The sequence below is a fragment of the Apodemus sylvaticus genome, chromosome 10 (genome assembly GCF_947179515.1).
Source record: "Apodemus sylvaticus chromosome 10, mApoSyl1.1, whole genome shotgun sequence".
NCBI classification, from domain to species: domain Eukaryota; kingdom Metazoa; phylum Chordata; class Mammalia; order Rodentia; family Muridae; genus Apodemus; species Apodemus sylvaticus.
The window spans coordinates 24,118,766-24,145,927 of NC_067481.1; the positions used below are offsets into that span (position 1 = coordinate 24,118,766).

General features: G+C 55.6%; 1 protein-coding gene across 3 annotated transcripts in view; it reads right to left on the bottom strand.

The window, feature by feature from the left end:
- The window catches only part of Rara (retinoic acid receptor alpha), a 46,697-nt gene extending 19,828 nt beyond the window's left edge, over positions 1-26,869 (bottom strand). Inside the window, exons 1-2 of one of the 3 annotated variants that reach the window (XM_052194932.1) lie at positions 26,808-26,869; positions 3,702-4,263 (exon numbers count right to left, since the gene is read on the bottom strand). In XM_052194932.1, coding sequence (XP_052050892.1) covers positions 3,702-3,879 — 178 coding nt within the window. In that variant the 5' untranslated portion in view covers positions 3,880-4,263; positions 26,808-26,869. Of the gene's footprint in view, positions 1-3,701; positions 4,264-4,497; positions 4,518-16,888; positions 17,108-26,807 lie in introns of those variants that run through there. The other 2 variants (XM_052194931.1, XM_052194933.1) reach the window with 2 other exon arrangements.
- Positions 26,870-27,162: the final 293 nt, after the last annotated feature.

Below are 27,162 nucleotides of genomic sequence, written 5' to 3' on the forward strand. Positions count from 1 at the left end.
TGGGTGGGGGTGTGAACAGATTGTGTCCACGGCTTCTAGGACAGGATGGAGATCTTCCCTGGGCCTCTTTATCTTTCCAGTCTCAAAATCCATCACTGAGAAGGGCGCAGGGGTGAGGGGTGGAGAGGTGGCTTACCCTGCGCCCCCTACTGGGGGAAGTCAGAGACAGGGTCTCCAGCAACTAGGACAAGATTCAATGATAGTGAGAAAGCCCCAATAATCTCCGCAGACCCCAGAATGTCCCCCACAGTCTCCTCCTAAAGCTATCTGGATGGCAGGCAACAGGCCCACTTTACAGCTCCGAGGACGATTCTGCTGTACTTTGGATTCTCTTCCTCTGCCCTCCGTCCTCTACACAGGAGTACAAAGGGACTCTACTGAGGGAGTCCAGATGAAGGTTGGTTTTTTTTTAAGGCGCACAGTAGGTGCTAAGCAGCCTCCCATCCTGATGGGTTACCTGCCAGGCGAACACCAAGTGTCCTCTCAGATGAGCTCACCTAACTTGGCGCTCTTAGGTATCTGGTAACGTCCCTGTGTTACAGACTAGGAAACAGTGCCAAGGATACATAGTGACACAGGTGTCTACATTCTTAACCTTGAAGCCCAAGGAATTCCAAAGGTGCACAAGCCAACAAGGTTCACCCCCGCCCCCCCTTACCCCCCCCTGCCAAGCCAGGAAACACAAGAACATTAAAGATAGAGCTCTTCTGTTCCCTCCACACATTATCATAATGCATTGACCTCAGCAAAGGTCAAACCCTCTGAAGCCCTCACACCAGGACACCTCTGCCCTAAATCAGGCCTGCCCATCCCCCCAGCCCTACCCCACAACCCCAACAAACAACCTGACATTCCCTTCCCTGGCTCTGGATTTAATTCTCTGCAAACACTGGTTTCACCCAGTATACACAAGCCATTAACCGCCCCCCTTCTCAGCCCTGACCCCCTCCTCCCAAAGAACACACAACCCTGACCCTCCTCACACTGCACAGAGAAGACCAAGCCTCCACAGTAAACAGGCTTCAGGGGCCAAGCACCAAAGGGACAGGAGTCTTGTGCTATCTCTGGGGCCTCCACCCTGGTTCCCTAGGAGACTCCCGTAGGACAATACCTAGCTCTCCCCACGGTGACCTGGAGAGGCTTTGGCCCTGCCACAGGTCACCTGCTCTCTCAAGAGTACACGCAACACACCTAAGGGTGCAGCCTTGCAAGAGGCCCAGGAAGGGAGACCATCTCTACAGCTATGTGATGTGGACTGCAGCAGGGGGCCTTGAAGGGCACCAGGCATAGCATCACTGCCTCAGGCAGAGAAACCCATGGTTCTCACCTCCAGGAACTACCTGGCCCGTCCTAGTCCCCGAGGACTAGGGGGCCACTAAAGCTGTAAAACTTTTAGCCATTTCCAGGTACCAGGAGCACTGCAGGAGGGGGTGGTCTCAGACCCAAGGCCAGCTCTGCTCCCTGGTCCTAGAAGATTCGCAGAGGCTGGGGAGCAGGGAGGAAGAGACTGTTGTTGTTGTTTAACTAGGAATCTTGAGCTATCTCTGGTGGAGGGGTGGAAACCCACAGGCTCACAGGGGAGGGGGGCGGGGGGAAGAGGGCATTGCCTAACCTGGGTGGAGAAAGCCAAAGAAGGCAGCCATTTGCCTGAAATGGGGGCACCCCACCCTAGGAGTAGGTTACCAGGGTCGGGCTCACCCCACCCACCTCTAAGAAAGAGGAAGGAGCTTGCACTTGCAACACTCAAGGGAGGGCAGAGAATTTACTTTTCCTCTCACAGGGGTCAGATCCTAGCCCCCCTCACCCCCAGCCTTCCAGTGAGTCAGGATCATCCATCGGTCCAGCCCCCTGTGACGTCACCTGGGTAAGCACAAGTGGTCCTGGGAGGCACCACCGGCCTCCCTAACTCCCGTTCCTCCTCACTCCTCCTTCCTCTTTGGTTTGTTTTTGTTTTTGTTCTGTTTTTTTCAAGACAGGGTTTCTCCATGTAGCCTTGGCTATCCTGGAACTCACTCTCTAGACCAAGCTGGCCTCCAACTCAGAGATCCACCTGCCTCTGCCTCCTGGGCAACAGGCATCCGCCACCATCCGCTTTCCTTTCCATCTTAAAAACTCTACCCTGAAACAAAGTACAATTCTTCCAGCTCCTAGGATAGTCAAGGTGCGAGCTCTTGCTCCCTTCAGATGCACGGAACATTTTACATAGGTGTGCTTGCCCAGCCCAACCAATCCCCAGCAACTCTGAGCCCAAAGGCTGGTCTCCTCATTAGCACAGACTAGAAAACCACAATACAGGGGGGTTGTCCCAGACTCCCCCGTGTAAGGTGGAGAGAAGAAGACGCATAAATAAAAGGTGGAGGCTTAAGGAAACTGAAGGGGAAACTGAGGTAGCACTTGTCCAGTCCCTAGCCCAACGGCATAAAGGCACATGGGCATAGACTACCTGCTCCTGATGGCTGGTGGGGCCTGGAAGGGAGGGGGGCTGCGACACAGCCAAAGGCGGCGATCCAGGAAGCAATGGTGGCTGTGGGCAGACAGCCAGCTGTGGGCAGTGAGGCGACCAGCCAGAGCCTGCCCCAGGGACAAAGAGACTCCCTGGCTCCGGGGAGAGAGCGCTGCCCCCACACCAACAAGGGGGCACTGACCCAGCCCAGCCGGGCACACAGGGCAGTGGTGCCAGGCTGCTTGCCAATGGATGTGGGAGGGGCAGTGGGTGCCAGGCAGGGTGCTCTGTCCCTGCCAACCAGGAGAGGTGGGACACGTTTCCCAGGTCAGCAGCTGACCAGCCGGCCAGCCAGCCAGCCAGCCAGCCATGGCCGGCTCTGCTGCCTCCGCTCCCTCTAGCCCCAGGCCAGGCCCAGATCCCTCCTCCAAGGCTCTGGCCTGGAGCCCAGCTGGGCCCTGGGGGCCAGAGTTACTGTAAGCGGCCTGGCAGGCCCCAAGCCTGGACTTTGCCAGCTGGCTATCGCCACCGCTGCCTCCCACTACCTGGCTTGGCCAGCTAGGGAAGGGCACTGAGACCCCCGCCCAGCCAACAAGTGACCCTCATGGCAGAGGGTAGAGGCAGAAAACACGGGCCCTGCCAAGCCTGTGCATGTGTCCAAGGCCAGAGTCCAGGCAGAAAGCCCCCACGGAGTCCCTCCCTGTCCTTCTGGGGCGGGGGAGTTGGTGGGGGGGGGTGGGGAGAAGGGAGAGCAAGGACTCCAGCTGTGCTGAGCTGCCCTGGACTGTCTCTTGAAGCTCTTTCCCTCAGAGTACTGGAAGTGGGGGGGGGCGGATGGAGGTGGGGGTCATTCTCACTGTGTAGGGCTGTCATTTCCACCAAATGTTGAGAGGTTTGTTTATCCATCTCAGCCTCTGCATCCATTCCTCCTCAGAGCTATTTATAAGGCACTCAATAGCATAGCACCAGGGACACAGAGACAAAGGGGGACAACATAGGAAGAAACAAAATGGTTTCACCTCTCCTCTACCCCTAGGATCAAGCCGCCCACTGATTGGCTTACGGACCATCTTCAAGTCCAACCCCACCCCCCAGCACACAATGGTCACCCTGGTATAGAACAGACCTTGTCACCTATCACCCACCATCCTGTCTCCAGCAGAACAGATGTGTCCAGGAACCCAAATCCAGAGGCCAGCCACCCGCCACACCCCCTTCCCCCCCCCAAGCCTCCCCGAGTCACACCACAGAGACTTACTGGCTGGGGATGGTGTGCTGTAACCACTAACTGGGAGCTGGTGCTGGAGGCTGGTGAGAGAACCTGGTGGAGAGAGTCCGCCCAGCATAGGGGGGAAGAAGAAGGCGTAGGGGGGCACTGGGTACGCATTGAGGTGCCCGCCCCCAGGTGTTGGACAGGAACTGCTATTGCTGGCCATACCAAGCGGCCACAGTCAGAAGGGCAGGCAAACAGTCTGGTAAGCAGCTGTGATGGGCTTCAAGCAGTCTCTCTTCCTCGGGGCATGGGGCCTGGGTCCAGAGGGGGGTTGGGTGGTCAGCCCACCCCCACCCCCACCCCCTTCTGTCCCTGGAGCTGTAAGTCCCAAGTTAGTCAACTTCAGTCTTCTGGGTCCCCCTCCCTAGCCAGGGGAGGGGGGGGCAGGTGAATTGGGGGATGTCCCAAGAGATGTCCTTTGGTTAAGCAGTCCCAGGAGCTGACACTTTTGTAGGAAGGTCCAGAGCTGGTCTTCAGGGTATCAAAAAGGATGCCACTCCCAGAAGGGCTCCAGGTAGGCGGCTGGGGGGAGGCATGTTCTGTGGTGCTGCAGAAAGAGGAAAGACACAGGTAAGTGGTCACTGAGCAGGCGTACAGGATTCCCCACGGCGCTCCCCACCCTGGGCGGCCAGAGATTTTCCTGTGGCACCCAGCTGAGCAGACACCTGGCATCATGCCTGGCTGGCAGGGCCAGCCTAGGACCGGACCCAGACACTGCTGGGGAAGGCAGGACAGGACAGTCCAGCCAGGCTGGGAATATGGGGACAGGACGGCCTCTCACCCAGAATGCTTGGGAAAGGGTCCACAGTGTAACCCCAAAGATCCCTGCAGCTGAGGCAGGCAGCTGGCTCTCCTTCCCCCAGTGTGGGTTACCTGAGGTCAAGATACAGAGGAACGTGTGCTGGCGGGAGGGGGGAAAAGCCGCTTCCCTAAAACACTGGCACTTCTCAGAAAAATGACTTCTAAGCTAGAGGGGGGCCCTCTCTTACACCACTTCCCCCCCTAAACCTGGCATCCCAGATGAGTCCTCCCATGACGAGGAGGCCCAATTCCATGCATTCAGGGAAGTGGATCCCCAGGTCTCCCAGGCAACATCTCCAATACAGAACAGTGCAGGTGGCCCTGGGAAGACCTGTGTCAGGAAGACAAAGCTTACCCAGGACAGAAGTCCCCTGCAAGAGAAACTAAATTCAGAGCTCATTGGACTTCCATCTTCAAAAGCAACACCCAGGATGGGCTGGTGGGTGGACAGGAGATGCAAGACCAGCTCACCTCACCAGTGCAGACAGAAAACCACACCTTATTTGAGCAGCTGGGGCCAGAGGGTATACACCGGTAACACCTTGGGCTAGGTACACAGCTGTGACCTGCAGACTGCATGACATAGCCAGGTAGGCAGAGGCAGAGCAGAGAGGAAAAAGAGAAAGAGCTAAGGATGTTTCAAGCCTATTTGAGTATAGATTAGACATAAATAGATACCATGCACAGGCACATGTGCATGTGGCTGTGTGGGCGGACGGATGGACAGACGGATGGACGGACAGACTGCAAAAATAATCACAGCCAGTTGGGCGGTGGTGGCGCATGCCTTTAATCCCAGCACTTGGGAGGCAGAGGCAGGCGGATTTCTGAGTTCGAGGCCAGCCTGGTCTACAAAGTGAGTTCCAAGAATGCTCTCCAGTGTCCACACACTGGGAGGACTGTAACTGGCCAGCTAACAGACACTGGGTTCTGTTGGTAAACAACTTGCTACAAAAATAACGAGGCCTAATTTTGGAAACCCAGCAGCCCTGGAAAAAGTCAGGCACAGTGGCACACATTATAATCTCAGTGCTGGAGAGGCAAAGCCGGGGTGTGTGTGTGTGTGTGTGTGTGTGTCCCTGAGGTTTGCTGGCCCAGCCAGCCTAACTGAATCAGTGAGCTCCACGTTTGCTCAGAGACACTATCTCAAAACTTAAGATGGAGAGCAACTGAGAAAGAAACCCACATCAGCATCTGGTCTCCACACATACACATATGTGCGTGTGCACACCGAGTTGGAAGTACCGGTCGGGAATATGTAGACATGAATCCACACACTGTGGTGGAAGTGTGTAACACTACAAGTGCTTGGTGGAACAGCTGGGCGGTTCCTCAAAAACTTAAACATTAAAAAAAAAGGGGGGGGGGGAGGCAGGGGCTAGAGAAATGGCTCAGCGGTTAAGAGCACTGACTGCTCTTCCAGAGGTCCTGAGTTCAATTCCCAGCAACCACATGGTGGCTCACAACCATCTGTAATTCTGTAATGGGATCCGATATCCTCTTTTTTTTGTTTTGTTTTTGTTTTTTGGATTTGGCTTTTTCGAGACAGGGTTTCTCTGTACAGCTCTGGCTGTCCTGAAACTCACTCTGTAGACCAGGCTGGCCTGAACTCAGAAATCCACCTGCCTCTGCCTCCCAGAGGATTACAGGCGTGCTCTGCCACCGCCACCGCCACCACCACCACCCAGCCCAATACCCTTTTCTGGTGTGTCTGAAGACAGCTTCTGGTGTGTCTGTTCTGGTGTGTCTGAAGACAGCTACAGTGTACTCACATACATAAAATAAATAAATCTTAAAAAAAAAATTTAAACATGGCGCTAGGGCACAGAGCAAATACACCCTTTGGTCTCCACCCAGGACCCAGGACCACGGCAGTCAAGCAGGAGAATGTTGTGTGCAATCGTTCAGAGCAGGAGCCACCAATCATGACCGTGCAGTGAAAGCAAGCCAAATGTCTATCAATAGGAAACAGATAACAAAATGTCAGATACCCAGTACACTAGACTCTTTCTGTGCCAGAGAGAGAGAGAGAGAGAGAGAGAGAGAGCAAAGAGAGAGAAAGTAGGAGAGGACAAGCTGCTGACACAATAACATGGCCCAGCCCTGAGAACAGCAGAGTTCCCAAAGCCCGTAGGTTGCATGATTCGATTTCTAAGAACGTCCGGAGAAGCAGGTCTGCATGCATAGATTTGTGGTTACTAGGAACTGGGGTGTGAATGTGAGGGAAATGAGAAGTAACTGCTCAGGGTATGGGAGGGGTGGTAAAAACGTCTTAAAGTGGCTGCATGATTCCGACTGCATGAAAACCACGCAGCTGTGCGCTGTTTGTCTTTCTGGCCTATGTTTGAGAAAGGTCCCCAAGTACTAAATCATCCAGGCTGAAACTGTTTGCAATCCCTCTGCCTCAACCTCCAGGGCACTGAAACGATACCAGCCATGCTGGACTTAGGACTGTATGCTTTAGTTGGACGGTGGTGGCACATGCCTTTGATCCCAGCGCCTGGGAGGCAGAGGCAGGCCGATCTCTTAGTTCGAGGCCAGCCTGGTCTACAGAGTGAGTTCCAGGACAGCCAAGGCTACATAGAGAAACACTGTCTCAAAAAAGAAGAAAAAAAAAAAAGACTGTATGCTTGAATGAGTTAATATCTCAGCAAAATTCTTAGGGGAGAGAGAGAGAGAGAGAGAGAGAGAGAGAGAGAGAGAGAGAGAGAGAGAGAGAGAAAATTGTCCAACATTCTACCTACATCCCAAATTTGGGACATACCAGGTTCCAAGCTCCAAGCTCTGGGCTTAGGCCTGGAGACTGGGGGATGCATATATAACCAGCATTTGGCTGGGGACCAGGTTGAGGACGGGGGAGTTTTTGCCAAGGCCACTGTGGAAGAGCACTGTGTCCTCTGTCGTGTCCCAGCCTGTGTCTTCTCTGTCAACTGAGGAAGACAGGGAGAAAGGGGGCAGGTAGTGGCCAGCAGGAAGTAGAAGTAACAGCTGCCTCTGGAGTGAAACCTAAGCTATGTTCAAGACCTGGATCTCTATTGGAATTCATCACACCAACCACTGGGCCTCAATCCTGAAGAGACTTCCCTTCCCCTCACAGGCTGATGACTCTTGTCAGAGAAGCAGGGTGGGGGAGGGGCGGAGGAGGTGCACCTATAGAGCCAGCTGCCCCTGACCCCAGTCTGGGGAAGGGGGTCGAGACAGGGTTTCTCGATATAGCCCTGGCTGTCCCGAAACTCACTCTGTAGACCAGGCTGGCCTCGAACTCAGAGGTCCACCTGCCTCTTCCTCCCAAGTGCTGGGATTAAAGGCGTGCGCCACCACTGCCCGACTGACCCCAGTCTCTTAGGAGATTCTATTCAACAGGAACCTGAGCTGAAGAGCCAGGCGTAAGGAGGGAGGCTGGCTGACCTCATCAACCAGTGTCTACGCTTGGATCCTTGTATAGATACCTCACACACTTGCAGAAACTCACGCATGCAGGCCAACAGAAAGCACCTGGGTGTGCAAGAGCACACGGGCTGCCCCGCCTGTGTCCAGGCAAGCTCGTGAGGGATAGCATCTCTCCTCACCGGGGCCCAAGCCCACAATGGGGATAGTCCAGGACCTGTGTGCATGGGCTGTACACACTGAGGAGATAAACAACTGTCACCGTACAGTCTCCCAAAATCCGTGTTTTGTTCCTAGCCCATCCCCTTGCCCACTTCTCATACTGGGAGATGCTTCAAGGTCCTCTCTGGGAGCCATCTCCTATGCTGCAGGCCCCCAATACCATGAGGTACCCCAACGAGTACCAGGATTCCCCAACCCTCTGGTGGAGTCATGTCTACACAGGTTTACCTCCCTAAAGGTGAGGCCTAGGAGGCAGGTGACCAAAGAGAGGCCAACCAGAGCCATGGCTGAAGCCAGAAAGCAGCAGCTCGCACCAAACCCCAGGCATCCTGACCTTGCTTGGGGAGGGGGGATGGGTGGTAACTTAGCTTGAACTTTTCAAGGTCTAGTCTTTCACATTCTAGAACCCAGCTCTGCCCACAGAGAAGACTGAAGATAACCACCTTAGGCCAGCGCCTCCAGTCTCTCCCTGAAATGGTGAAAGTTACCGGAGCACCCTTGAACGCACACCTCCAGGGAGAGTCTGGAAGGCCTCAGCTCCTCAGGTAATCTAACCCGGCTGGGTCTAAACTTCAGTACAAGGTTGTTCAGCATCCTGAGTGAGGAGGAAGGGCTCTCCAGCGAGGGCAGGGACAAAGGTCACAGAAATGGGCCACGGGCCAGGCTAACCAGGGAGGAGGGATAGGCCAGGGCAAAGGAGAGGGGAGGGCGGAGCTTTGAAGGTTCTTTGGGAGCCATGACCCTCACAGAGATGCCTGGGCCCTGGGTCCTTGTACCCAGGCAAGAGAATTTAAACGAGCACCGAAGAGGGAAAACAAGCTACCCACACCAAACCTCCACCCTCTGCCAGCACCCTCCACTGTTCACAGGCGCCCTGCCCTGAGAGAGAAAAACCACAGACCTGCACCTCCAATCCACTGAGCCCAGCAGAAAGAAAGGGGTGGGAGGCATGCCATCGGCCAGGCACCCCCTCCTTACCAGGTCCTTTAATCCCTCAAAGTTATCCGGATCCCTCCCCTCGCCATCTACACACACACACACACACACACACACACACAGACACACAGACACACACACCTCGTGCACACCCCTCCAGAGTTTCATACTTTAGAAACAAACAAACAAACCAAAAAAAAAAAAAAAAAAAGTGAGAGCTGCGTGCGCAGCCAGGACGATGGGAGAGAAAAACCCGAGGTCTAAAGGGTCAAATCTCAGTTCTGCCACTCTGGGTGACCTTAGGCAAGTGGCTTAACCTCTCTAAGCATGTTTACTTGCTGGTGAACTGGGTGAACCGTCTCCCTTGGAAGCACCTAGCACGGCCTGGCACACAGCAGAAGGCACTTCAGTCTCTCCCTCCCCCATCTCTCTATCACCTGGGGTCCCTGGGCCCTTCGGCCTGTCCCAGACCCCCAGCCCCCAGCCCGCGCCGGCCTGTGTGGACAGGGCTAGCAGGGAACAGTAAGCAGTTCTCTGGATCTGCTTCCTCCCAGACAGAGGGGAGGGTTGTGGGGAGAGGGATATCGAGGTGTGGGCAGAGGCCTGACCACAACCCTTTCCCAAATTCCCTTCTTGCATTTCACAAACCAAAAAAGGGAAATCTTTGGATTTGGGGAGGGGAGAAGGGGAAGAGAAATAGGCCATTTCCTCCCGTGTTCTGGGGAGAAAGACGTTAGAGGCCCCCAAACCTAGCTGAGCGCCCCCAGCCTCCCGATTCCCCTCCACTCTGCTCCTTCAAAACAAGGGCTCCCCAGAGACAGAAGTCAAGCTGTTCCCTCTGTTTTACTTTTTTATTTTTTTGACATGGGGTCTGCTGCCCAAGCTGGCCTCAAGCTAGCTGATGACCTCAAGTTTCTGTTTCTCCTCTTCTGTCTCTATTTCCAGAATCCTGGGGCGGTAGGCATGGGTCACCATAACAGGTTTACCTGGTGCTGTGGTTAGAACACAGGGCTTCGCGCATGCCAGGCAAGTATCTTACCATCCAAGTTGCATACCCAGCCCCTAGCAGTTCCTTCTGAAGGGGCAAAGATTGAAGAAGAACTTTTAAAAAAAATAGGGGGAGCTGGGGGTTTCCTAAGCATTCTAGACAATTAGTGAATCATATGCAAATGAGATTCAGATCTCAAACTGATCTTGGGTGGGAGGGCCGCTGGTCCTGAGCCCTTAGTCCTTTGGGTCTTTGGATCCCCCTGCCCGGCCTGGAGTTAGCTGAGCTGACCAGGCAGGAGCAGGGCAGGGCAGGACAGGACCAATTTCAAACCAGAACAGTGGGGCTAGAACTATTTATAAGCTTTCCAGGAAAAATACGCGTACCCACGAAGTACACGTGTACAACCTCTCCCCTCCCCAACTCAGCTTCATCTGCAGACAGGACTGGGAAGTAGTTGTGACCAGAACTCTCTTTTCTCCAAGGGTTCCCCCCAGTTACAGCTCTCAAGGTCCCCCCTCAGAGGCAAGCTCATCCTCACTGAGGAAAAGACAATCAAAGGCAGGACAGGACCAAGTGGAAGGGTTCCGTCTTTCCCACCGCCAGGAGGAGTCTCTACAGCTAGACCTTGGCTGGCAAACGCCCCCAGAGACTGAAGGCAGGCCCTGAGCATGTCCTCTGGGGTTCATCAAGGTAAAAAAAGAAAAAAAAAAGGTGCCAAGGCTGCCAACAGCTTTAAGATACAGCACCTCAGCCCGCAGGAATGGCTCTGATACATCTCCAATTTATACTCCACAAAACTCCAAATCTGCCCCAGCTCCTGGAGGCCACAAGGCAGCTGGGAATGACTCACAAACATGAAGACCAATCAGACGTCAGAAGCCCAGGATGAGTTGGGCACAAGAAAAAGGAGCGGGGGCTCTGCCCCACACCCCACCTGAGGCACACAGTCATTCATTCAGGAATTCCCATGCCCAGGATAGCTGAGGTGGCCCATCCTGAACTAGGGCCGTAACTGGGTCTTCCATGGAAACAGACAGTAGGTGAAAGGCCAGGGGGCAGCCCAGGCCTACAGGAAGAAAGGGGCCAACCCATGGGGAAGGAAGAAAACAGGAAGAGGAAGAAATGAGCCTGCCTTGGCCACAGCCAGACCACAGGAGTGTGTGGACGGGACAACAGTAACTCTGTCTATAGGGGACCAAAGGGGCACAAAGGGGACCCCCCAGCTTGGAAATCACCTATGTGCACGCCCAGCCTGGCACGGGGCTTTCCCCACCCTCACCTTGGCAGCTGCCCCCCCACCTCCTCTCCACCATGTAAGACACACAATTCAGTCATAATTAGGGAAAGGGGGGGTAGTGGAGAAGCAGTGTGGTTGTGTGTGTGTGTGTGTGTGTGTGTGTGTGTGTGTGTGTGAAGGAGTGGAGAAGCAGGCAGACCAACAGCAAGTAAGGGTAGGCTCCTGGTCTACCCCTCATCGCTTGCCTCGGTCCAGCCCCAACCCCAGCCTGTTACAATCTGAATCCTGGGGCACAGTGCCAATTCAACTAGATGTTACCAGTCCCCTGCCATCATCCCTCTCTGGGGACCCAAGCTGCAGGGAAGCCAGGAACACCCCCTCCTACCTCAGGATATCCTTTTGGCTCTGACCCCAGACCAGGCCTGAGTCAGACTGTTCCCTGCCCTATAAGCCCACACCCTAGGACCCCCCAGGAACTTCCTACTCTACAGGGAGCCCCTCAGTCCAGCAAAAATCAGGGGAAATCTCTTCCCGTCTCCATCCCCAGCAAGCAGCGAAGCCCACATGAGATGGGAAAACCTGGTCACTGAGCTCTCTTGGGCTTTTGCTTCAAGAACAGGGCTTGCTGAATCAGAGAGAGGCTTGTGGGGCAGTGTGTGGGAGAGCCAACCGGCTGCAGAACCACTCACTGCCTCTCCACCATAAAGCACCAGGACCCAGTAGCCCAGAGTCCTGTATTTTCCAGCTTGGATCCCAAAAAGCCACAAACTCCCCAGAGAGGAAGGAAGGAGAAGAGAGGAAGGCAAGGATCTATGAAGTGAGGTCTGAAGAGGCAGAAAGACCCAGACTGAGGGGATGAGGCTACTAAATCAGTCTCACACAGTCATGGCCACAAGTCAGTCTTCCCAACACAGTCTGTGTAGGTGGCTGCAACTCCTTCCCACAGACAGAAGTCTGAGGCCCCTAAGGGACTTGAGTCGTCAGAGACCACACACACACACACACACACACACACACACACAGACTCAGCTTGAAAGGGCCCCCTAGTCAGGCCTCCCAAGTGCCCCCTCCCAATTGTGGGCCTTGAGGGGAGGGGCAGGTCCCTCCCCACAAAAACCAGGGGTAATGCCACCGGCGGCCATTACCATGGCAACCAACAACAAACATCCCAGGAACCACAGTGGGACAGGAAGTGATGAGCACGTGACAGGAAGACATTTTTTTTCCTCGCTGTTAGGGGGGTGCTGACAGGAGAGTTTGCAGCCCTTGGGGAATCAGCTATCGTCCCCCAACATTCCCCTACCTGGAGCTGGAGAGAAGAGGGATCAGCTAGGAGGGTGGCCACCCCCCACCACTATGTGCACGGTCAGTTCACACGGGGCTCACTGGGCCCTCCTTCTCCACCTGCCACTCAAGGTTACCCTCCCCACTCCCCCTCCTCTCCACTTCCTGCCGTGACTGGAGATCAGAGAACTCCATGCCACAGCTTCCCCTTCTCAAGTCTCGATTCCTGGGCTGAAGGTTTCGCTGTGGGGCAAGGGACAGAAGGGCTGGGGACCTGCAGTAGGGCCCAAGGGGCAGATGCTCCAGGGGGCGGGGCCGGGAGGGGCCACCTAATAGGTATCTACAGGCAGGCACACGAAGAGTAGGTCACCGTGACACACTGAGGCTGCCTGACCTTAGACAACTTTTTGGGGAAGAGGGAGCCAGGCCCAGAGGACCTAACCAGGATCCCACGTACTCCACATGGGCCCTATCCTGAGCCTACGGGGTCATTTTGGTTTTGTGCCTGCCTCCAAGCAGGCAAATTCCCAAATGCCCAGCCCCTCCCACCGCTCCCCTGCCCTTTGTGCTGAGGAATCCCCGCTCCCTGCTCCAAGGTGCCCGCCCAGACGAGGGCACCTTGGCTGAGGTGAGGGGAAGGGAGCCTCCCTCCACTCCCCTCCCCTTCTCTGCAGATGTCCCAGGCTATATTTAGCTCAAACCGGGCGGCCAGCCAGCCCCAGACTCCCCACCGGCCGAGAGCTGAGCTCCCAGTTTTTATGCAATTAAAACATTAAGAGAACCACCCCATCTGCCCCCCATGTACACACACACACACACACACACACACACACACACACACGGGTGGGGTGGGGGGTGGGCTCTGTCAAGCAGTAGAGCTCTACGAACTTGAAGAAGGGCTGCCTAACTCTACAGTAGCCAATGATAGTGCAAAGGGGACCCTCAGGCAGGATAGGAGGAGCATCAAGGCTCGGATTAGGTTGACGTGGGGAGTGGGGGGGATGGGCTTTCCTACTTCCAACCAAAAGGCATATCCAGTGGCGGTTGGGGGCTGACTGCAGAAATTCCACCTGTCATTTTGCAGCCCCTCACTGGCCAGCTACAGTTACAAGGCTGGGGTTGGCAACAGGTGCTGGCCAGGCTGGCAGCAGTCTAATCCCCCCATCAGCTCCTGGGAGCCTGGCGGTCCAGCAGGGGCTTTGGGGGTAGATGCTAAAAAGGTGGTATCTCAGGGCAGTCTGGGACCTCTGCAGGAGGCAGCCCCTAAGTGATGGAGGGAGTGGGGAAGTCAAGCAAAACCTGCAACACCTATTTCATCCTGCCTATGATGCCAGGCGGGCGGGCAGGCGGGCGGGCAGGCGGACTAGAGTGTGGGAGGTCTGTCTGCCTGCCTGCCTGCCTCTTCCTCCTCCTTACTAAATTCCTGGAACAGGCAAGGGAGGTTCCAGTTGCAGAGAGAGGAGAAGGCAGGCGGTCCCAGCTTTGGGGTGGGGTTGGGGGGAGACCCAAGGAGGGCTGTGAGGACCAGAGAGGGAGGCGAGAGCCAGACGGGGCAAGAGACACCCACACCCAAACCAGACCAGGGACACACACCCCCCACACTGACATATTCTCACACTCTGGACCAGGTCTCCTTATGCCGCCCACCCTGCAGGGACACCCAGACACCCTCAACACATCTTGCCAATTCCCAGAACACCTCCTTAGACACACAAGGAGAGCCAGACCCTGCCCTGCCCCCACAGCCCACAGAAAGCCTGTGGGCTCCAGACAGCAGCAGGAGGGTGGAGGGAAACACAGGAGGAAAAGACAGCAGGCGTCAGCTAGGATGTGAAGCCAAAGCCTCTGCAAGCCGGGGTATCAGTGGCTACACTTCTTTCCCAAGACTTGGTAAGTCAAGACAACCTCGGTCATCTTGCCAGAGGCTCTTGCCACAGCTTCCCACACTCCTAAAACCACCACCACCAGACAGGGGTGGGGTGCTGGGAGTGAATTATTGTACTTACTTGTCAAAGGGATAGGGTTACCTTCCTCAGCCACCCATCACCCTGCATCCCAGACAGTGCTCCCCAGACAGTGCTCCCCAGCAGACCCTACGGAGGGCTCAGCTCACCGGGGTCCCTCCAGTTGAGGAGAGGTCCTTCTCTGCTCTGGCATCCCAGGGGACAGGGATCTAGGCATTAAGGCTATACTGTGCCCTGCCCGTATGTCACAGAACTCTGAAGACTATCCATCCATCTAAAACCTCAGAGTTTTTGAGCAGAGTCACCTGGAAAGAAAAATCCCAGAAGAGAAAAAAAATCTCTTCAGAGGGCAAATGGTTAATGGAAGCGTCTGTGCCGGTGTCCCCCAAAACAGACCTGAAGGCCATTCAGTGTCCTCACCCCCTCACTAGACAGGCTGACAGGAATAAACGTCATGGCGTGTGTGGGTGGCTATGCCCACCGGAGGAGGCACAGGGGTGATCAGGATGAACTACAGCTAGCTTCCTGCCAGGCTGCCACATGGTTAGGAGTAGGAGGTGAACCAGAGAGGGATCCCAGGGTGGCAGCAGGTGCATTCGGGGTCACACTAGAGAGAGTCAGAGCTAGAGCAGGCAAGGCCCAGCCCAGGGGCTTCTCGGAACTGCCACCGGCTCCCGCAGTATTGGTCTTCTGCACATACCACAGGTTCACACCCTCCCAGTGCCTGCAGGTCCACCATCACAGGCTCCCAAGGGCCTACTTGAGCCTGACCCCACTGACCTCTCTGCTTCAAGGCCCAGACTCCCAGGCAGTACTGATGTGACAGTGCCTCCAGGTGTACCTGTCTTTCACAGACACAAACACTGTGACTCCACCCCCCCCCCATTCCTCAGAAAGAAAAGCTACCTACATAACTCCCCAAAACCTCTTCTTGCTCCCTCCCCCAGACTCATCTCCACCCCTCTACTAGGGGAAGCCCCAAGGCTCTAGGCCACCCCCACTCCCATCTGGGGCCTTCCCCTGCTTTTCCATACAAAGCCCTGGAGGAGTTGGAGGAGTTTGGGGGTCTGAGCCCCAATTTCCTCACAGGACATCAGAGTCCTTACTGGATAATCCCCACCCACCCACCCACCCCCGCATTCGCCCCCCCTCTCCAAGTTTTGCCTTGTGAAGAAAAAGGATGACAAACCTGAGTCCCCTCCCCTTCTCCCCCCTTCCCTCCCCATCCCCAGGGTAATGGGGTGATGGGGTGATCAAGAGCAGAACTGAGAGTTGGGCAAGGGAGGCAATTCAGTTGGGAAAACATCCATATATACATGTGCTCGCGGTCCACAGGTAGAAGGTAGCAGTCAGGCTGCAACATCGGGAGCTGGGTAAGGTAAGGTGCAGGGGGAGCTTCCCATGCCAATATACTGGGCATCCTACCCAAGACGGTAAGAGCGAGGGGGCGGGGGGGGGGGTCAGGGGAGGGCAAGAAACTTCTCAAGACTGAGTTTGTTGTTGTTGCTGCTTTTTAAATTATTTCCATATGAGTTAGCCCCCACCCCCAGCCTAGCACACTGGGCGATCTGTCCCCCTTTTCCCACGAACAGTAAGACAGCAGGGCAGTGCCCAGAGAGGAAAGGAGACACAGTTAAACTGATCTGCCAACCACCCCTCAACATACACACATCTGGCTAGCAGCTTCCAAGCCTCGTGGGTGGCACTAAATCCCAGACATCCTCGGCGAAGCAAGGTCGGCCAGCCTAGTCTGTCCTTCCCTCACCCCAAAAGGCTTCCACAAGCCCCAAGTAACACAAGACTCAGGCGCGTCTCACCCAAACGCACTGGCTCCCGCACCCAATTCTGACGGCTCCCCCACACTCCAACCGAGACACCAGCTGAGCGGGCCCCGCCCCCCCAGCTAGTTCCCTCTGGTGGGGGTGGGCCCCTGGCTGATTCTCCCCAAACCACAGGGCGGCTCAGGTAACAGGAGAAAGAGTAGGAGGGGGCTAGTCCGTTGGGCATCTGATCTCTCCCCAAACTGGTTTCAAGAAGTCTTTTTGTTTGGTTTGGGTTTGAAGAGAAAAGAGAGTTCCCAGCAGTGGATCAGCCACGGCTGGAGCGCGGGGGACACGCGCGGCAGACGGCCGCAGAAGCCTCAAGGCTGTGCGCGCGAAGACGCGGCGCAGACGGGGCTCCCCAACCCCGGACACGCCGGCGGCAGGCTGGGAAGTCCAGGAAACCCCCGCTGCCCGTCCAAACCGCCCGGCACCCAGTCCCCGCCCGCAGCTCCCATCCAGAGCGGGCCACCGGGCCCCCGATGTGTGAGAGAGCCGAGGGTTCCCCAGGGTTCCAGGGGAGAGGTTACCTCGAAGCGAGGGGATGCAACCCGTCTGCGCGTCTGCGGGCACAGGGTCTGCCCCAAGCAGGCGCCGCAGCGCTGCCGGGCGTCAGGGGTGTGGGGTCCTCGAAGAGGAGCCGTCCGGGGGGCCGCGGCTCAGGGGCGCGGGGCGACGGCAGCGGCCATGGCGAGTCACGTGCAGAGGCTGAAACTTTACCCGGAGCCCTAGACTGGGGGGGCGGAGGGTATGGAGCTGGGGTGGGAGGGAGGCCCCCCCCTCGCCGCAGGTCCGCCCCTGAATGCTACCGGCCAATCAGTAGCCGGGGGCGGGTCCTCAGGCTCACACCCGCCCCTCTCTCCTTAATAGACCCAGGGAAGGGCGAGTCTTAAAGGAGACGCTTCCTGCTGGTGCCCGGACCGTGGGAATCTGGGAGAATCCCTCCCTCAACACGCCAGAGATTCAGAGCGAGAAGGGGTGTGTGTAAAGTTCAGAGAAAAGAATAAAAATACGACTCGGCGGAGAAAGAACCTCGGGGTGCGGTATCCTACACACACTCCCTCTCACCCCCACCCCCACCCCGCTACACGCCCACACTCACAGGGACACACATATACACACACACACACATCACACACACCTACTAAACCTGGGAAGAAAGGAGGTGGTGTAATATGGAGAACGCACAGATTCCTGCCCCAGCTGTCAAGTCTCTGTTTCTCTTAATCACAATCCTCCCGGGCCAGCTGAAACTAAAAGCTATCTGACCTTGAGCAAAACACTTCCCTTCTCTGGACCTTAATATTTCTCATCTGCAAAACCGAAGTACAAAAAGAAGACCGTCTTCTCCATACGAACAACTTTCTTCTTTCCCAAACACTTCTCCAAACGGCTTGTGTGGGTTAGAGGGAATTTCTAGCTCAACTGAATCCCGCGAGTAGTTAGAAGTATGGTCACCCCAACTCTTGGGACGGCCTGGAATCCCCCTCCATTCTAGAAGACTCCCACTTGAGGGCAGTTCCTACATGTTGCAGGAGGACAAGACCTGACACTCCATCTGCAGACCTCAGTCCCCAACTGTCACACAAGCCCCCTCCGGGCCAGCCAGGGAGGTTAACGTTTCCACCTCTAGCACTGCACTCACTGCACTGGAAGAGGTGAGTCCACTATGCCTCCCTTACTCTGCAGAGTTCCCAGGCAGAGAAGTGCCACAGGACATCCCACTGGCAAGGGAAGTGCCACACACCCAGGCCTCCACCCTACAGACAGTCAGTCTAATCCGATGTCCGGATTTTCAGACTAAGAACAGGAGGTCCGAGGCCCACATGGGATTTTGTCCACGGTTGCATGGGTGTCTGAACCGGGCCTAGAACTGGAGTCTCTGCTTGTCTCTCTCTGGCGGCCTTGGAAGGTAGTAGCACACAGGTCAGGTCCGTGGGACATTCTGCCCAGAGGTAGTTTTTGCAAGGGAAAAACTCGGCAAAGCGGCGCAGCGTTTCCCCAGACCCTTGCCGCCCGCTGGGCTAGAGCACTCTCCCGCTCCCGTCTAGATTTCCGCCGGTGCGAACCACCCGCCCAACCCCTCTCCCGCTCCGCCCCGCCCCGATCTGTCCCGTCCAGATCCATCCACAAACATGCGCTCAGCAGGCAAGAATGCGTCAATGGCTCCCAGATGTGGAGGCCCGACGTTTAACCCATTCCCTTCCACGCACCCCCTGCCCTGCCCCCACAAGCCTTACAGCCAGAGCCCCACCGTCACCCCAACATCATCAGGAGCTTCCATCCAAGTGTGGAACCTGACTAAGAGGGTGGCCTAGGTCCAGTCCACCTCTACTTTCCATAGGCTCCTCCTAGGATCCCACCAGGTGCAGGCACAGAGTTACACTGCTTCCCCCTCACCCCCATGGGCAGCCTTCAGGCACACCTGCCACCATATGGATTCAGGTACACTTCTGTTTTCTTTGGGTTTTTCTTTTTCTTTTCTTTTGAGACAGGGTTTCTCTGTATAGCCCTGTCAGTCCTGGAACTCACTCTGCAGACCAGGCTGGCCTCGAACTCAGAAATCCACCTGCCTCTGCCTCCAAAGTGCTGTGATTAAAGGTGTGTGCCAACACTTCCCCGCTGTGTTTTTTTTTTTTATTGTTTGTTTGTTTGTTTGTTTTTGTTTTTCCAGGATTAAGGAACTGGAACTTGCTAAGTAGACCTGACTGGCCTTGAACTCAGGTCTATGCTTGCCCCTGCCTTCTGAGGGCTGGGTAGGATTAAAGGTGTGGGCCTTACCTGCCAGCTTATGGGTACACTCTTCTTGTACACACACCCTGGAACAAATGCATAACCCCACACATATTCATGGTGTGACTGTGAACAACTCCAAGACATATATGCACATCCAGCCCCCACACAATAAAAAGGCACCTACAGCCGGGCAGTGGTGGCACACGCCTTTGATCCCAGCACTTGGGAGAAAGAGGCAAGCAGATTTCTGAGTTCAAGGCCAGCCTGGTCTACAGAGTGAGTTCCAGGACAGCCAGGGCTACACAGAGAAGCCCTGTCTCGAAAAAACAAACAAACAAACCAAAAAAGGCATCTACACGCAAGGCCATGAAATAGAATTGAGTGTACTTCCGAATGGATGCCGCTGTGGGTCCATATGGGCATGAAAGAGAAAACCCATGCTCACACAAACCACTTCCTTTAGGAGTCAGACACATACGAGTGTGGACACACAGCCTACACACACTTTGGGAAACTTCCTTCATGCCCAGGGCACCCCAGGTCCAAAGTCCAGCCCTACCCAAGCATGACTTCAGGGTCAGAAGAGGTCCCTAGGCAGGGGGCCAGGAGTCATGAGTCCACAGCTGTAGCTGCTGCATTGGTCTCAAAACGAGGTTCTCACAGCCTTCAGCCAGGTGCCCTGTTTCAGGAGAGCAGAGAACCAGCAAGAGGCTAGCAGAGGAGAAGAGCACCAGGGCTCTCCTAGGGCCTCCACTGTCCCTGCGTGGGGGTCGGGGAAGCACTGGCTTCTCCAGACGGGCGTGGTGGCGCACACCTGTAATCCCAGCACTTGGAAGGCAGAGGCAGGCAGATTTCTGAGTTCGAGGCCAGCCTGGTCTACAGAGTGAGTTCCAGGACAGCCAGGGCAACACAGAGGAAACCCTGTCTCGAAAAAACCAAAAAAAAAAAAAAAAAAAAAAGTTCCTCATCAGACTAGAGGAGACCAGAGTGGGCTCAGACAGGTAATAACAACTGTCCAGTGACACGGCTCCTAGCCCTCAAAGGAGTTACAGCTTGTGGGATTCCTTAAACAACAGCATCAAGCCAAATGTGATTATATACACCCGTGACCTGAGGCTGCGGCGGGAACATGGCTGGAGTTAGGCTATGTAGTCATGGCTACAGAGTAAGACCTTGTTTCCAAACAATGACTAAAGGATAGCATCAAGTCCGTCGTGGTGGTGGTACACACATATAATCTTAGCACCCAGCACTCCGGAAGTGGAAGCAGGAAGGAGGATTAGAAGTGTGAGGACAGCTTACAGACTAGAGGGACAGAGGGGGAGAGAGAAGAGGCAGGCGCACACATACAAGTGCACGAACTAAGCAGGATCTGAAATAGGCATGGGGAAAGACCATCTCTCCCAGACCGCCTGAAGGTGGGTGAGGCTGAAGGGGGGAGGGCGGGGCCTGCTAGAGCCAGCCTCTTCTTCCTCCCCAGCCTTGCAGCTTCTTTATCCCACTTCCCAGTTACCTTCTTTGAAGACAGTCTAACAGTCTAATGGTCCTGTTTCCATTGTATAGGATTGAAAATCGAGGCTCAAAAAAGAAATTGCCAGGTTGGAGAGATGGCTCTGCGGTTAGGAGCACTGTCTGCTCTTCTGGGGGGGGGGGGGGTCCTGAATTCAATTCCCAGCAACCACATGGTGGCTCACAACCAACTCTAATGGGATTCCATGCCCTCTTCTGGTGTGCCTGAAGATAGCTACAGTCTACTTAGATACATAAACAAATCTTATAGTGGTTCATGCTTATATTCCCCAGGTCTTGGGAGACTGAGGCAGGGGGATGGCCATGAGCTCTAGACAAGCCATGGCTGCTATACAATAAGTTCCAGGCCAGCCCTGGTTACAGAGTAAGAACCTGTCTCAAACAAAACAATTGTTTTGCCGTGGTTTTACAGTTTGTCAAGATGGATGCAGGGCTGGGATTCAAACCCACAGCTCTCTGCTCCACACTCCCCCATTTCCTCTTCCAAATCAAACACATCCCACTCCATTCCCAAGCCTGCTACCTCTTCCTTTACCTCATGTGGAGGAAGCAGCGTACGTACTTGCCTGGCTCTGCAGGTTTAGGGGTAGGAGACAACAGAGATGAGAGAAGACACTGGGGGCTACACGTGTAACTCTCAATCCTAACCCTAGCATGATGCCCACCTACCAGGCGGGCATTGCCCGGTGACTCAGCCGCATCCGGGGAAGATGCCAGGGCAGTGACTCACCTACCGAGAAGAGCTGAGTCTGGTACTTTGCCAGCCCTGGGACAGAAGCGACTTAGTCACTACCAGGGCTGTGCTGCCCAGCAGGCATGGGACAGGGGCTACAGGCGATGTCCTCCCTGGTTACATGCGCCCCCTGGTGAAGGCAGACTTCAGTACCCAGGATTGAGCTGTGGCTCTGCTGGCCCCTGTCCTCCCACTACTGCCCAGCTCCATGACGACAGCTCTGCTCTAGTGCCAACAAGTTTAGTGAGACCCTCAGGCTGGGCTGCGCTGCGCTGTCCCCCTTGCAGCCCGCACCCCCCACCCGCACCCCCACCCCGCCCACCCTCTCCCTGCCATCAGTCACCACCTACTCTCCGATTTACCCCACCCCCTCCCGCCACCCAGGTTGTATCCAGGCTATGAGTCTCCTTTAAACATGTCCTGGCAGCACTCCTGCCCCCACAGCCCCTCTCACCACACACACACACACACACACACACACACACACACACAGAGCCCTGCCAGCAGCTGCTGAAGTTGTCGAGCAGGAGGGAAATCATGAGGGTGGGGCCGGGGATTGAGTTACCAAAGCCAATGGGGTGGGCTGTCACCCAATCCCCCATCTCCCTCACCCATCTCCCTCACCCACCTGCCTCCCTCCCTACCTCTGGCGGGCTGCCTGCTCTCCCTTGAGCCCCTCCACCCCACTCCACCCAAACTAGGAAATAAATGTTCAAGGGTAGTTGTCACTCGAGGAGCAGCCCCGTCTGTGTGTAAGAAGGAGAAGGTGAGAGAGATGCAGACAGACTGAGCTCCCCCTGCTCAGTGTTTGGGCTACAACCGCTAGGTGTGTCTATGCCTACGCTGAGAGATTGAGGGGCTCAGAGTAGCTCACTGGGTCCCAGCGGAGTTGGTGGGGCCCAAGGGGAGTTGACAGACTGAACAGCCTCAATCCATTTACACTATTGATTTCTTACACAGTGCAGCAGGTTTGATGGGGGGCAGGATAAATCAGGACCCCAGAGACAGGGAAACTGAGTGGGCAGGGGGGGAGGGGCTCCTGCACCATAATTTGTGGCCCTCTCAGAGCTGCTTGGTGAGGAGGTGGCCAGCCAGGAAATGGGAGGGGCTGAGTGACAGGGTGCAGGGTTGGGAATGAGGTGTTGGATTAAGGTCCCCATCTGTAGCAACTCCTTCCAGCGGGGCAACACAGATAGGTTCTGGAACAACTCTAGGGGGCGCCATTCACCTTACAATTCCATGAATGGCTTTCTTCATGGAGTCCATCAGGGAGATAGAATGCCGATGGAATCCCCAGAGATGGCTTCTTGGCTATTCCCTCCCAACCTATCTCCCCATACCATCCCCTGCTCCTAGGACTGCAGGCGACCCCGCCCCCTAATCCGAGACCTCTGCTAATTGTGCTGGCTCCTTTCTGCGCTGGGGGTAATGGCACAGGTCCTGAGTTTGGCAGGAATGACCTCAGGATGGGTTCTGGGGAGTTCTAAGGATATGTGTCCTTGTCCCCGATGATCTGTCCTCCACTCATCTTGCAACTGTGGACAAAAATCCCTGGCCCTCTCTAGGTCTCTGAAATGAAACAGCTGGACGGGATGTCCCTTCCAAAAGGTGGCTCCAAGCCCCACAGCTTGCCAGCCGGGGAATGTGCTGGAAGCTCTCCAGTGCTTCCATTCACACCAGTGGCCACAGGCCGCCCAAACAAACCAACCTGGGGTTTACAGAGACCCTGCACAGACAAGCAGGGAGGGAAACAGCCCTCCCTCACCTCAAGTCCCGGCTCTGAGGTTCTTCTTGCTGCAAACCAGCAAAGGAAGCATAAACTGTGTGGTAGAGACCAGAGAACAGTGGTCCAAGCCACCTGGCCTCCAGTCTCAGCATAGCCAGCCAATGGTTGAGAGTCTTAGGGTAAAACACATCCCTCTCTGGTTCCCTTCAGTGAGGGGAAGGGGCTTGTCTAAGGTGGCAAAAGTGCCTTTCAGATCCAAGGGAAATTGGACAGAGAAACCTGAGGGGTCCCCAGAGCTCTTCTGCTGCTCTGAGCTGAGTCAAACCCCTCTCAGCAAGCCTGTTCCCCTGGCCAGCACACTTCCTTGTTCTGTCTGCTGCCCCTGGCCTCTCCTCACTCCTCCGCCTGTCTTTTTACCCTTACCTTGGCCAGCCCCTCTGCCTGCCCCGTGCTTTTCTGCACGTCCCTCCTGCCAGGGGACAGACCGACTAAAAATAGTCCCCACAGCCTTTCTCGCCCACAGCTGCCCAAAGAGCAGGAAATGAGGGGGGCTGGGAGGCCCACGCCCTGCCCTCACCCACCAACTCGACTCTCAGCTCAGAAGGGTGTCCAGCGCTCCAGTCTGGGGCAAGTGCCAACTTGGCCATCTCTGGGGCATCCCACACCCCTTCCCTAGAGGGAAAGGCCTGCTCCTAAGTGCTTACAATCACAGAGTTGCCCCTGCCCTGTGGGAGAAGAAGAAAGGAGGTCATTGGTCTAGAAGGAATCCTTCCCAATTTCTGACAAATCAATGCCAACCACATTGTGGGCACTGGGAAGGGAAGGCCTGGCTCCATCCACTGGTTTTTGAGGGCATAGGGAATTGGCATTGGTAAAGTGTACGCTTGTTTCCTTTATTCTAGCCTGGCAAGAGGGGAGACAAGCTAGTACCCCACCTCCAATTGTGCTAACCAATTGTGCTTTGCTCCCCAAAATACACATGGCTTGGATATAAGGGTTTCAATAGGTACCCCCTCAGCTAGCTACCATAGACAAAACAGCAACAGAAGATCTTGGAGACCCACACGGGAGGCCAGAAGGCTGGAGGCAGACCCAGGCTGTGTCCACTGAGCTGGGTAAGCAGGACCAGCAGGCTGAGTCAGAGGTCGTGAGAGAAGTCGGCTCTCCCTGGTGCCACAGGCTACCTACATACGGTACCTGCTCCCCATCCCATCTGGGATTCCTGGCACCTCCCAGCCCTTGGGGAAGGCCTTCCCCATACAGGCGTCAGGAAAACAGTTCGGAGACTCTCTGGAGGCCAGCAAGGAAGCCCTGCACAAGTGAAGCAGGCAGCGGGAAACCCAGGCAGTCTGGCCTCCCGCCCAGAGAGTGAATGAGAAAAATATCTTCCAGGGGAGGAAAGGAAACGGGCTTGATAGGAATACACACAGACAAACAGACACAGACACACAGACACACAGACACACAGATACACACACACACACACACACACAGACACACTCACGCACAGTGCCTGTGCAGCTCCCAAAAGGGCTGAATTGAAGCATCAAATACTACTCAGAACAGGAAGAACAAGAAGGTGAAGTCATGGGAATTGGGGAGACAGTGTGGCTCCCCCCTCAGTCTCTGGTCTCTCCTTATTAGAGTAGCAAGGTGCCTGCATTTTAAGGCCAAGTATCAATCAGGGCCACAGGCATGAGAGCCACCCCAACCTCTAGTCCCTACTCCCTAGCAGTTCATTCCTGGGCTTCCTCTGGTCCCCCTTTCCTGGGAGGAAGCCAGGAGCGAGTGAGCCCACGGTGGTGCTCTTGGGAGGCAGGGCAGCTCTCACACTGTCCTCCCCACTGGCTTCTCTCCCGCCTGCTTTCGGCCACCACACATATCTCAGCTGTCCAATCCGATTAGGGCTCCTGCCCAGTGAGCCGGACAAGGAAGCCACTGGGCAGGGAAGAGACAGACAAGGACGCCGCCCGGGATGGTGAAAGGAAGGTGGAGAAGAGGCTCCTGGACCAAGCCATGTGTGGCCTCTGAGGAGAAGGGGAATCTGGTGCACAGATCTGTGCTGTGTGCCAAGCATCCCGGTGGCAGGAAAAGCTGCTGTTGTCAGGAAGTTCTGTGTCCTTAGGCAAGGCTCCTCTGTCCCCTGGGCAGTGGTAGAAGGAGACTGAAGGCAGAGACTCTGACCCAGATTCAAGCAGGGTTCCCATCCTAGACCTGTGGTCACAACTGGAGTTTACACATTATCTCCTGGGGCCTTTCATGGTAGGGCCAAGGTCAGGTAATCCCAGGCAGCTAGCCTTAGCAGTTTAATAAATGAAGAAACTGAGGCTTAGCTGAAGAGACGGCGGCTATAAATGCGTATGTATGGTTCAGTCTCTCAGATTCAGGCCTTTGACTTGAAGTCTGTTGCTCAGACCCGGCATCCCACTCTTTACGTATTGAGAGCAGAACTATAAGTCTAGAATCCATTCCACGACTGTCCCTTTCCTCCAAAGTCAACCATCATGGGGACTTTGGGAAACATGAGGGAGGACTGAGTACACACACCACATTGGTACAGGTCACCGACTGTCACCACATCCCCAGAGCTCAATTATGATGGGTTAGGGACGCTTCCATCTCTCTCCCCATCCAGCCACCTCCAGGGACAAGATACACACATGCCTACCAGTTATTCAGACAAGCCACCCACCAGCCCTTCATAGAAACCCACCAAACCATAATGAGATGCCCCTCTGAGCTTCAACAAACAGAGCCTAACAGCCCACCACAGGAGAGGAAAACCAGCCAATGTGAACAGAAGGTGCCTGCCATCCAGCTCTCTCCCAGAGGGCCTGCAGGGGAGGCCAAGCCTGGGGACCTCGGGCTCTAGAGTAACACCAGGAGCCCAAGGCTCTGAAAGCCAAGATGTGCAGGGAGCTGGCATGGGTGATCAGCCTTCCAGTTCTGGTCCACACCCCCTTCCCCAGCCATCTGGACTGAGCGTGACCAGGCTTGGGCCTCCCTGGGATCTCTCCCCATGGATACAGACAGTAACCTCTCTCCAGGACGCATAGGTCTTCCAACCACATGGTCTACACTCGGGCACTCAAAGGAGGGGGCTTTTGCACTAAGCGCAGGCGGTGTTGGCAGGGAGGAGAGTTCTAAGCCGAACAAGGTCAGCAAACACCGGAACCTCCGCCACCTTCCTGCAAAGCCCTTGGGCACCCAAGTGTGTCATGCACCTGGGAAGGAGACCCGGGCTCCCTTTATAAGGAGTAGAGGCAAAGTCCTGAGCTCCAGACTGGGAAACCACGAGGAAGCAAAGGGGGAATCCCTCAGGGAGAGTAAGGTCCCTTTCATGTCCCTCACTACTTTTTCAGTCAGGCTACCTTCTGTCTGTGTGAGGTGGGGGTGGAGGGCTAGGGCAATACAGCAAAAGGGGTTGCAAGGGCGTGGGGCCTGGGCAGACCTCCCCCACTTTCCATTCTTAGCTAGAGAATGCAGACTGCCTAGGGGAGCGGCGAATTGCACGAGGGGCGCTCCGGGGGTCTAGGGCTCCGACATTTCCAACGCCCCAGGGTTCCCAGGCTCCCACCCCCCTAGACTACTGTGAGCGATGGGGGTGGGAGGAGGGATGGGGAAAGCCTGAACTGCCGAAGAAGGAAGCGGCCGGATCTGAAGCCGAGAGGCCCCAGGGAAAGGAGACCTAGGGAGACCTGGGAGGGGGCGTGCATGATCTTACCTGCTCAGGTGTGTGCCGGCAGGGGGGCGATGGGGTTCCCAGGAGAACCGGGGAAGCCCTCTCAGCTCGATTCAGGATTCCCCCCTGCTTCTGGGTTAGGCTGCTGCAAGAGGCACGGTTCCCGTTGGGTCCTAAAGCCCACTGTTCAGGTTGTAGACTCACCCTGCCCTCTTACTACCAGCCCCCTACTTGGTTAGTTGGTGCGGCGCTGAGGACTGAAGGAGGACAATTAATCCACTGTTAGAAAGATAGAGGGTCGGAGACACGGACGGGGGCCAGGAGCAGTACCAGATCTCACACACGCCACAGCCACAGGACAAACAGACATTTTCTTTCTGCTTTTCCTAAGCCTATG